The sequence below is a fragment of the Larus michahellis genome, chromosome 1, assembly GCF_964199755.1.
Source record: "Larus michahellis chromosome 1, bLarMic1.1, whole genome shotgun sequence".
Taxonomy (NCBI): Eukaryota; Metazoa; Chordata; class Aves; order Charadriiformes; family Laridae; genus Larus; species Larus michahellis.
The window spans coordinates 54,374,652-54,386,676 of NC_133896.1; the positions used below are offsets into that span (position 1 = coordinate 54,374,652).

General features: G+C 42.8%; 1 protein-coding gene across 10 annotated transcripts in view; it reads left to right on the top strand.

Annotated features, from left to right (window-relative positions):
• The window catches only part of ATF7IP (activating transcription factor 7 interacting protein), a 102,341-nt gene extending 92,923 nt beyond the window's left edge, over positions 1 to 9,418 (top strand). For 6 of the 10 annotated variants that reach the window (XM_074577190.1, XM_074577212.1, XM_074577221.1 and 3 more), the window contains exons 12-15: positions 475 to 639; positions 1,628 to 1,813; positions 5,486 to 5,598; positions 8,122 to 9,418. In XM_074577190.1, coding sequence (XP_074433291.1) covers positions 475 to 639; positions 1,628 to 1,813; positions 5,486 to 5,598; positions 8,122 to 8,538 — 881 coding nt within the window. In that variant the 3' untranslated portion in view covers positions 8,539 to 9,418. Of the gene's footprint in view, positions 1 to 471; positions 640 to 1,627; positions 1,814 to 5,485; positions 5,599 to 8,121 lie in introns of all 10 variants that reach the window. The other 4 variants (XM_074577172.1, XM_074577181.1, XM_074577154.1 and 1 more) reach the window with 1 other exon arrangement.
• Positions 9,419 to 12,025: the final 2,607 nt, after the last annotated feature.

Consider the following 12,025-nt stretch of genomic DNA (forward strand, 5'->3'; position numbering starts at 1 on the left):
TAACAGATTGGAGAAAGGAAAGAGTCAGCAAATAACAAACGGATGTAAGCATCAAAGGTAGACAAGATTTATTTAGGGAGCTCTACCACTTCTTTGAAACAAATTGAGTACAGCAGTGTTTAGGCCTTTAAGGTTTTAGACTATTCTTTTCATAACAGAAACTTTTAAAGACTGGCATAGTGCTCCATTAAATTCGGGTTTCCAAACTACGGTGAAATACGCAGTCTTGGTGATGAGAGAATGAAACATTATGGAGTATGGGGGGAAAAGATTAGAATGATGAAAGTGAAGGGAATTGAATAATTTTCTACAGTTTTGTTTGCAGAATTAAAAGATCAAAGAAATGTCATGCTAGGAAATAATTCTTTGCTAATCTGTGAATGACGGGGGGGGAGAAGAAAAAAGATTTTAAAACTCTGTGGTGTTCTTAGTTCTGTTCGCTGTTGTCTATAACTTCATTTTGTTTTAAAGCAGATGGCAAGAAGCAGCAGCAGACACCTCTTACAGGATTGGCCGTATCCACCCAGCCCTTGGCTCGCCCCCTGCAGCCTTTGCAGCCTTTGCAGCCAGCCCCTGCGCAGCAGACAGGTGTGCCAACCAGCGGCCCCTCCCAGACCACCATACACGTATTACCTACAGGTAACTTCACTTTACGTCACTACGTGAATGCGGTGACTGCTGCTTTTTTTTTTTGCTTTTTTTTTTCTTAAACTAGAGTCTTGTGTGCTCTTCATTGTGCTGACCTTTTCAGGTGAATATTAAGAATATTTGAGTCACTTTTTAATCTTCAGTTCTAGTCAGTTTCCTGTAATTTTTTTTTTTTTTTAAATTGATGAAGTGAAAGGGACAGATAGTCCAGCTGGTTTGGAAGCAATTCATGATCAAATTAATTCCATGGAAAGGAAGAAATCCCGCTAAAGATGGTAATGGAGATTATTAAATATACTGTTCTTTGCTAAAGTGAAGAATAATAAAACTGTAGCAGTTCCATTATTTAAGTAATGGGGGAAAAAACATTAGCAACATCACTCCTAGCTCTGTCCACCTGCACTTAGCAATTAATTCTTTTGGCAGAGTGAATGGCAAGGCTGACATTGAAGTTCCATCTCTAGTTAAATGTTATTTTGTCTGCAGTGTGATTTTTTTATCTTTTTTTTTATTATTTTACACGCCCCCGCTTTCTAACATAAAGGAAGATAGATCCTCTTTTTTTCTTTATTTTATTCGCTTGTGTAGAGGATTGTTGAAGGTTAATTGGTATTGGAATTATCTTATGACTGATCTGTTCTGCAGATTTTTTTGTGGTGGGTTTTGTGTTCTCCACAGCTGTGTTTACATTCAGGACTTTTTTTTTTTGGGGGGGGGGAGTGGGTATTCCATTTATCTTTTCTGTTTGGAATTTGTATATGTATTGGCATTATTATTTCAGGTGAAAATTACTGTTTGTTTAGGCTGTTTTCTCTTTTCTTGCATTATTAAAAGCAGATAGAATTTCATGGAGACAGTTTTTATATCGCATGGCTCAGATGAGTCAGTTTTGCAAAGGAGGTGTGCACTCTGGAACAGGCGTATCAGCTTAACGTCGTGGAGTTCCATTCTAGATTGTGATCTGTCTGTCTCTTTCCAGCTCCGACGACAGTGAATGTAACTCATCGGCCAGTGACTCAAACTGCCGCAAAACTCCCGATACCAAGAGCCCCCGCTAACCACCAGGTGGTCTATACCACTCTTCCTGCACCGCCAGCTCAGGCTCCTGTCAGAGGGGCTGTCATGCCAAGCCCAGGTTTAAGGCCAGTCAACCCGCAGGCCGGAGGTAGGGCATGCTTTCTTCCATCCACATTTTAGCAAGACACAGCTTGCTGTGTTCTACCTGATGGATGAGGGAGTTGGTTTTTGGTTTGTGTTTGTTGTTTGGTTTTGTTGGTTTTTGTACAATACTAGGCCAAATTACAGAGGTTAGGGTTTCCAGTTTACAGACTTGAGAAAATCTCAGGCTTTTAAGAAATCCTTCCTCTTGCAGCTGTGTGAATGAGGAAATTCACTGGATTGAAGTGATGTCAGGCACTAGCTCTGCCAGTTAAGCATCTGTGGATGACATGCCCAGTACTTTACGAGGTAGCAAAAGGTAAGGTGACGAGCACCACTGTTTTGTAGAAAGATAGATAGAGACCATTTTGTTACTACAGAATAAGAGTAAAACATAAGTACGTAGTAAATCGTGTTTGATTTCCTGTCTAAAAGTTACATTTTTATTGGACATCCAAATGTAATTCCTCAACAATCTCTGATGTCCTGTGCCCAGCAAATTTTCTTATTTTCTCTAGGCCTGGAGAGGTGAAATTTCTCACCAAACGTATCAGAAATTATGCATGCTTGAGTTTCCTTGACGGGAGATGTCAGCAAGTTCATCTTGACTTTACAGATATGTAACTGTCATCTTCCCATAGCAGTAAACTCATTTTCTGAAATGAGTAGGAGATGTCAAAAATAAAGACCTTAAGTGATAGTTTATATTTTGTTACAAAGTGGTGGATCTTAACTGCCTTTTTTTTAGCTCCCCACAATTTCTACACTATGGTTATTTTAACACCATTATGTTAAACATAAATTTCCCTGTTCTAGTCCACTGAGTATGAGCCTACTCTTGGGACATCCAGGTAGTGAATTTTTAGACACCATCTGTATAAGCCAGACTCGGAACACTGCGTGCTTAAGCCACGTAAGACTGTACCTATGTAGGTTTGTGCAGAAATAATTAATTCATTGTTCTGAAACGGTAGTGTTGGAAAGGAGAATATCCATGTATGTTTGTAGCCATTTAATTCTAATTATCTTTTACAACTGGATTTAGCTGCATTGCCATAGGCTTTGAAAAATCAGCTGTGCTCGCTAAACAGAAGCTGATCAGACAGTTCTTGAACGATCTTTATGAAATGTCAGGGTGTGAGGAAATTGTTCTTTTCAGACTACTTGTTCGTATTTCTTAAACTTCAGACTCTTGTGCTGTGTGCATTTGAGGTCAGGTTCTTCTGACCAGCAGTATCTTTTGAGGGGGAGGTCTGCATCTTGGGTTCCTGTTGGCAAAAGGCCGTAAAGGGCAAGGTAACCTCGGCCCACGCTTAGTTTTCTTCATCGTTACCCTTAGCTACAAGTTAGACATCTGTGATCTACCTGTTGTTTCGGAATGAGTTTTGAGTACTTAACCATGCGTTCTCTTATGTTATTTATTTTTTCATAGTATTTTCTTCTTTTGTACCAAAATAGAAAATACATGTTTTTGACAGAATCTAACACCACTTAGAGCCGTTATTATGACATCACTAATATTAATATCTACAGAATACCTTTTAGTGTTAGACATGCAAGATAATTAATGTGCTGTTGAAGAACATGTAATAGGTAATATGCTATTTTAAGGGCTTTCTAGGAAAACTCAATGAGGTAAGGAATTCATATGGTTTTTTGGGCAAGGTCATCCAACAGTAGGCCTCTGTGTAATGTGCTTCTGACCTGATGGTCCAGTGATGCAGTGAATGCTTATCCTTCAGCTGTCTGCTTACAAATTCTCAGAAATCAAGGCGGGTTTCCACCAAAATAATTAAGATTCAGCTTGACCAGACCCTGAATAACCTAATCTAAGAGCATTCTTTCAACAGAAGGTTGGGCCACATCATCTCTAGAGGTCCTTTCAAACCTGGACTTCTCTGTGATTCTGTTAGAGGCGGTTTGGTTACTCTGGTTTGAAAAGTATGTCTGTGTATTATACAGTACTGTTGTCTGACAAGCCACATAAGATGTGAGAAAATGACGGTTCCTCCATAGCATCGTGCGTTCCCTGTACCTCAGGACGAGGAAGCCAGATGGTTAGCCTGAGTAGATAAAAGACCAGTTTAGTTAGAATACAGATTATTTCAGGGCTTCGTATTTGCATACCAGGTAGAGAAATTTCACATACTGTTAACAAAAAAGCAATCGTCTTTCTTGATCCCTTTTTAGCTGTCATGAGTTTTCATCTTTTAGTCCATTCTACGTTTTTCACCATCTTTGTTATAGTTTTCAGAAATGCTGCTACTGATGTGTATTTGTTTATATTGTCATTGAAGCAGTCTTTAGTGTCAGTAGCAGATGCTTCAGGAGTAAGATCTCTGCACTTCGTCTTTGAAAGATTAACTGCGAGAACTCGTCCAAAGTGTTTTGCAAATTGTAGTTTTATACTTCTACCTCAGCCAAGCAGTATGCCTACGTAGAAATAATGCAAAATTTGTACCTTATATCCTATTAAAGCATTTCTGTCCATCTCTACTTCAGATTATTGTAATTTCTTGAAATAGAATCAGTCATGCTAAAACAGTGTGTCTGATTGGATTCTCATAGGTAAGAAATAGCCAGTTCGGGTGACCGACTGTGCTACAGGAGTTTGCACGGTTTCATTATCCTCTTAGATAGATGTTGCAATAGGAAGATGTGAAGCAGTTACCTCAACACTTAGTTATAAAAGCATTAAGATTTAGAACTCTGAATTCCAAGACTCAGACTCACAGATTACGTAGACTTCTGACACTCATCACCTATGACCACAGTTTGATGACTGCTTATATAGAGAAGAAATTACCATACAATAGCTGTAGTTTCCTGACACGTGTCACTCTGTGAGCTTTTCTTCTGGACTACTGAAATGCTTTGATCTCATACAAGTGTGCAACTAGGGGGTGGGGGAGATTGCCCCAAATCTTGTATTTCTAGACAGAAAATAGAGGGACGCCCTAGGCTGCCCGTAACAATGAGCAAAAGCTTTGAGCTCACAGAACGTACGTGTTCCAACAGTAAACTGACAAAACGTTAGAGTGAGATGTAGCATAAAATGAATGAAAACTTGATAGTTTGCAAGAGTTCTGGATATTATCTGCAAGGCTATAAAATTACCTCGTTTATTCCTGCCCGTCAGGTCAGTTTGCTGTGGGAATGAATGAAATGGGAGTAACATCTCTTGGGGTGTCCATTTTGTGAGGGAGGACAAGCTTCTTGGACAGTGAGAATGACTTATCTTTTTTATTTTTCGATGCCATCCACAGCAAGCCGTCTGGCATTTGAATACAGAGTGGATATCATTCTGCTGCGGCAGCATTTATCTCTTCCTCTCTAAATCCCAAAGTGATGTCATTTTTCTTTTCCTGCTTAAGCTCCCTGTATCTCCCACACTTCCCCTCCGGACCCATTTCTTTCATGCTGTCAATTGTTAAACATCGTTCTGTCCCCTCTGCAGACATAAGCACCTGCTCCCTTTCACTTGTACCGCCTCAGGGGATGGGAGGAGGTGGTTTTGTTGTCGTGCAGGACTTTGTCAGTCTGCTGGCTGATGTTTGAGGAGAGTGTGTCAGTTCGAAATTCGGTGTCATCCAACTGAACCAAGGAGTTGGCTTCCAGTGTTCTGTTTAGCTGATTTTTAAGTACTGAATACTCAAAGCATTCACTGTGCTTCTTACAGGCATGACAGTACGAATGCCTCAAACCACTGCGTATGTTATGAACAATGGACTAACTCTTGGATCTGGAGCACCTCAGCTTACAGTGCATCATCGACCACCACAAGTGCATGCTGTGAGTAGTCATTTTGAAATTACTTAATGCAATTTACAGGCTTGTCTCTGCATTAACGTCTTTCGGATTGTTTCTTAGTGTGAACCGCAGAACAGCGAAATGCCTCGTAGATATTTTGCAGCCAGTTCACGTGCGTAGCGCCACCCTTTCGCCTACAGCAACTTCTGCCAACAATGGCAAAAGCTGTGCAGTCTGTTAGCTTTACCCCTGAGTTCTCCAGATCAGCAGCAGCACATATTGAAAAATGGTGCATGAATTGTCTGCAGGTGACGTGTGGAGTCAAGGGAAGACCTGCCACTAGAAAGTGTAGTCATGGTTTGGCTACAGATTGGACAACCAGTTTCTGAGTACAGCTGTTTGCAAAACTGAATGCCCTGATTTCAGCTGGGGTAGAATTCATTCTCTTTCTAGCTGCTGTGTTTTGGATTTAGTATGACAGTAATGATGACACATACTGTTCTAGTTGTTGCTAAGTAATGTTTATATCAGTCAACGACTTTTTCAGCTTCCTATAGAAGCTGAGAGGGAGCATAGACAGGACAAGCTGGCCAAAGGAATATTCCATACCATAGGCATCATGCTCAGTGTATATAAATGGGGGTTGGCCAGGGAACAGGCTTCCGTGATCGCTGCTCAGGATGGGCTGGGTAACCAGTCATTGGGTGTTGAGAGCAACTTATGTTGTATCACTTTATTTTGTATATTTACCATTATTATTATCATCATCATCTTGTTTACTATCCTATTAAACTGACTTTATCTCAACTCACAAGGCTTTTTTCCCCTCTCCTCTTCTCCCTCTTCTTCCTCTTCTCCCTACCCTGCTGGGGGGATGGGGGGGTGCGAGCAAGCGTCTGTGTGATCCTAGTTGCTGGCTGGGGTTAAACCACAACACTGAGGTAGGAGGACAAGGTACAGGCAAAAGATCATCAAGGTTGCCAACTCCCAAATTTCAGAGAGGTTTTTTTTTAATCACTGCTGGGGGCGATTACTTCTGCATCACCTCAGCCCCCTTTTCATAAGTATTTGAGAATTTACTCTGGCTCTTTTCACAGAATCATAGAATAGTTTGGGTTGGAAGGGAACTTTAAAGGTCAACTAGTCCAACCCTCCAGCAATGAACAGGGACATCTTCAACCAGATCAGGTTGATCAGAGCCCCGTCCAGCCTGATCTTGAATGTTTCCGGGGTTGGAGCATTTACCACCTCTCTGGGCAACCTGTTCTAGTGTTTCAACACCTTCATCGTAAAAAAATTTCTTCCTGATATCTAGCCTAAATCTACCCTCTTTTAGTTTAAAATTATTACCCCTTGTCCTATCGCAGCAGGCCATGCTAAAAAGTTTGTCCCCATCTTTCTTATAAGCCCCCTTTAGGTACTGGAAGGCTGCTATAAGGTCTCCCCAGAGCCTTCTCTTCTCCAGGCTGAACAATCCCAACTCTCTCAGCCTGTCCTCATAGGAGAGGTGCTCCAGCCCCCCATCATCTTCATGGCCCTGCTCTGGGCCTGCTCCAACAGGTCCCCGTCCTTCTTGTGCTGAGGACTCCAGAGCTGGACACATCTCGTATGGTTTTGTTGTTGAGACTGAACCAAATAAATTGCACTGTTGGGCAGGCCCATCACCTGCGATGTCCTGAAATGGTAAATACATTACCAACAAGGTGGCTCAGCATTCTTTCCACTTAGACACTATTCAACTTCATTCGTCATTCACCAGTGATAAATAATGAAAATAAATGAAGCCAGTATCACACAGAACACTTAAGATCACAAAAACTACCCCAGATTCCCACCTGAAAGGCCCTTGGCTTGAAGACTAACAAAATTTCATAGTCATTGTAACTAGATTCCTAAATTCATCTTAACTAACATCAATTAGAGACCTAGGACTGTTTCTGTGCTATTTTAAAAAAAAAAAAAAAAAAAAAAAAAAAAAAAAAAAAAAAAAAAAGGAAAGCCACATTTGTGCTGTTATTTCAAAATTTTCTGGAAACCGAGGCTGAGTTTTTGTGATCAATTTAAGGTGATAAAATCCATGTGGCACCGTTACTCATTCTTCCTTTTGTGACTGAAAACCTGCCTGTTGAAATGATGATTGAGTTGTCAGTTTAATCCGCTGCCGGGGGCGTTCTGGGTAATGCGGGAGCAGCAGCCCAAATGTAGATGAGCTCAAAGTCATTGGGAACCTGCCTGCTCAGCCTTGGAAAAGGGCACAGTGTCCAGTCCGTGGCCTCTTGGGTGGGAAGCAAAGAGGACACGGGGAAATAACTGTGGCAGTGATGATCTGTACAGCTAGGGATTTAGATGCAAATAATGAGAATTTATGGCATCCTTGGTCCCGCCCCTTCTCAACCTTTGCTGGGGTTCTCCTGCCTGAGCGCTCTCCGCACACAGGACTTAGCGTTGTGGTGGCTGGGTGACTGCAGGCTCGTTTGCTTCCGTTTGCCTTGGGAATGATGAATTAAAGCTTCCTTCCGCTGCTGTAGGCTCTGACCTTTCCCGTATTGCTCTTACCTTGCTTAGGAGCCACCGCGCCCCATACATCCGGCCCCGCTCCCGGAGGCACCACAGCCACCGCGTCTGCCCCCTGAAGCTGCCAACACTTCTCTGCCTCAAAAGCCACAGCTGAAGCTGGCGCGGGTACAGAGCCAGAATGGTATCGTGCTGTCATGGAGTGTCATGGAGGTGGACCGGAGCTGTGCCACTGTGGACAGTTACCATCTCTACGCCTACCACGAGGACCCGAGTGCCACCATGCCCTCCCAGTGGAAGAAGATCGGGGAAGTGAAGGCCCTCCCGCTACCCATGGCATGCACTCTTACGCAGTTTGTGTCCGGCAGCAAATACTACTTTGCGGTCCGGGCTAAGGACATCTATGGACGTTTTGGACCCTTCTGTGACCCCCAGTCCACAGATGTGATCTCTTCCCACAGCAGTTAAAACTAGAGATCTTTGGAGCCTTTAAATCTGTCCTACTACCAAGAATTACCCCAGTTTTGGAGGGTTGATCCCATGCATGAAAATTCAGTTTTAAATCCACTCTCTGCAGGATTATTTTAGACAGTTGTGTGATACACTACATGCGTTCAGAACCAAAAGACAAATAAAGTCTCACCTGCAGCAAGAGAGCCTGTTTTTTCTGGATAGCTCAAGTCATGGGCCATTTGAAAATTTCATTTTCCCTTCCATGAGAGCTGTTCCACCTGGATACCTACCTGCCCTGTATCCAAGGGCACCCTGGATGCCTGGGATTCTGCTTCAGAGTGGGAACAAAATAATAAATTACAGTTTGTCTGAAGCAAAGCACACCCAGCTGTAATACCTGCCAAGGCACTAACACGAGGGTGAGAACAGATTTGCCTCCTGCCCCCCACCGCACCGTGAGCAGGCTGCGATACGAAGGGTGATTCAAGGTCTCACTTTTGTACCGGAAGATGGAGTGCTCTGATCTTATTTTACAAACTGTAACGAGCTCTCTGAGGGGAGGGAAGGGAACTCGAGTCTGGCCAGGGAGCCGATACATTTGTAAATTTGGAGGTGGTGGTGGGGAAATAAAAATCACCCCGCTACCTCCTGCCTCTCCGAAATAAGGGCGCTCCTCTGTTTGCACCATCCTCCCCCACTCACGTTGGGAGCGTTCCTAGGTCAGATTGGAAACCGGATCGTAGAGACTGCATTCACACCTCTCTAGCACTCAGATCATGTCTCCGCCCCTCCCCTCATACATCCAGCCCTATTTTTTAGATTTATTTTGTGCCTTAAAGAATAATTTCAGAAATAAATGTAGCCGGATACCGTGTGGTGTTCTTTTATTTGCTTGGAGTTATTTTTCCCTTCTGCTTCTCATTTTCCTGGCCTGCGGTAATTATTATTTCTGGAAAGACCAGGAAGCGTAACGTCTGCTGATGCTGGATTCGATTTTATCTGCGGTATCATTCGACCCTTTCCTCACTGTAATTCTTGAGAAGTTGTTTTTGTCCTGTCAAGAATTAGCATATACAGACAGTATTTTCCACCAGAGCCTTTCCCTGTTGTTTTGGGAAAGCTGTATGCTGCAGTTCAGCCAAAGAAGAAACCTCTGTGGTGCGGCACCATGAAAGCTTCTAGCCCTTGGCACTCAGTTGGGATGTTCAGTCAGTACAGAAAGATAAGAAGTTGGCTTCCCGGTCCTCTCCTCTGTCTCACCGCCTGCCCGCCTCCGCAGAAACCTAACCCACCCAGAGCAGTTCAGAAACGATTTTAGACACTGGCCTAAAACCTGTGAGCAATTGCAAACGCTAATGGGTGCTTTCATGATGCTTCTGAGCTGTGAAAAGAAATCACTACTGCCAGTTGGGCGGTATTGGGTCTGCCCCACTGTCGTTGACGTGTTAAACTTGCTTTTTGCATAACCAAATTGAAACGGGACAAGAAACTATATGTAAGGTTCTTATTTTTGCACTTTTCAGTCTCATTCTGCCTGGTAGAACCAAACAGTGGATTTAGAAGGGAAAGTCGTTTGTTTTTTTTTTTTTTTTTTTTTTTTTCTAAATCTACTTCACCATGTAGCAAAGCTGTAGAAGGTAACATTTTTTAATTTCGGTGCTCTCTTTCTTAAAACCAACATTTTTAAATGTAAAGTGAGGTTGAAAAAGGGCAGGAAAAATTAAGTCCTGAAACATGGCTGGTGAAATATGCGATGAGATTGGGGGTTCTTTAGTTGGGTTCCGCCTGGGAACATTCATCGGTGAAAGAAACGGCTTTGTAGACTTCTGTCTGTGCTGTTCTACTGCTCTCCTCCGTGTAGCTGGGTTTGTCACTTCTGCCAGGTGAGTAACGAATTACTCTCTGTCTGGAAACTCGCATTTAAAGTACAGCAGTTCTAATGGTTTGGGCGAGCAAAAGTTCTGCCTAAATCCCACGTATCACGAGAGAAGGTTCACACTAGATCTCTTGTATGAACGATGTGTAACCTTTCCTTTGAGTAACAGTTGTCCCTGTATTACTGGTGCCAATAATCAATAATGCCTTGAATTTTTCTATGTTTAATTAAATGTTTTGTCTGGATATTTCAAGGAATAAATATTTAATAAAGCATTTAGTCTACTTACGGAAAGTTGGGTCCTTATAAAGCCAGTTCTGTATTAGAGGTTAGAGCAGTTCATTCCCGTCGATGGCTGTCAAGTCCTCCTTGGGCAGTTTGGGGTTTTTTTTACTGTGTCTTTGAGGTGGTACCAAAGGGCCGTTGGCCGTATCAGTACAATGAGGTTTTATAGTTTGAAAGTTAAATATTAGAACACAACCTAGAACTTACGCTGCTTATTTAATTGTGATTCCAGCCCAAAACTATACATGAGCTTTCCTACAGTTTGTGCTTGCGTTTAGGTCACGATCGTTCTTAGCTTTGTCTTGCTCAGGATAGGCGGGGGTGGGACTCCTGTGCTAGAATTCTTCTCTTTCCTCCAATGGAGGAAATGCACGTGATTTATTTTTGTTGTGACTAGATGAAATAAGCCAGCTACCGTTTGTGGACTGAAGCCATGGCAGCTGTGGGGTGAAAGCCGACTTCTCTTATTTCATCCCAGCGGAGCTGCTAAAGGTCCAACTTCAGGACCTTAATTAAGCAAGTGGCGATGGCAAAGTATGTGATAACGCATGGCTTGACTTCAACCTGCCTGGCTTAGCTTGGAGACCTTAAAGGTGGCTGGTTCTTAAATCACTGGCACACAAAGAGAGAAGGGTGCCATTTCTGTGAAATCACTTCCATGGTGGAGCAGATCACTGCAGTGATTGTTCACCCCTTCTGCTAACGAGCAGGAGTACTGCTTAATTCCCTAACTCATGGCACTTCTCCCTGTGTTATAGGGCCACTGGTTAATTTTATTATCCTTCACCTCCCAGAAACGATAAAGCTATTGAGAAACCCAATTTCTGCTAGCAACAAACATTTAGAAATAATGGATTTCATTTAATAGACTTTTATTTGAAAGTGTTACCAAAATATCCGGGAGCATCCAGTACAGGTCTGTTAGCACCGTGCTTCTAGACCGGGCTCTTTGTTAAAGTGTTAGTTGCTGGAGGCTTCCAACAATCAATTCACTTTTGAATATGCTAAAAATCTCTATCTGGCTTTTAAGTGGAAGGGTTGGGTTTAGTTCCTTCTCTGCGCCTCAGGCCAGTTCTTCCACCTTACTCTCGGTACCTGCTGTGAAGTTGTTGTTCCTGACTCAGTGTGTTGCTGTTGCCCCTGGGTACGCGACATTTCAGCAGTACCACCTCGAATGTGGTTCCCCGGGTTTTAGCAAACACAGCACCGATTCTGCAGCTACTTTCTGTCCTCATTTACTTTCTCGTTTGTTTTAGGGTTGGTTTCTTTGCTCTGTGTGATACAAGGGCTTCTGGATGTCCAGGGTGAGAGGAATTGGAGTTAGTTCAGTTTCTGGCTGGA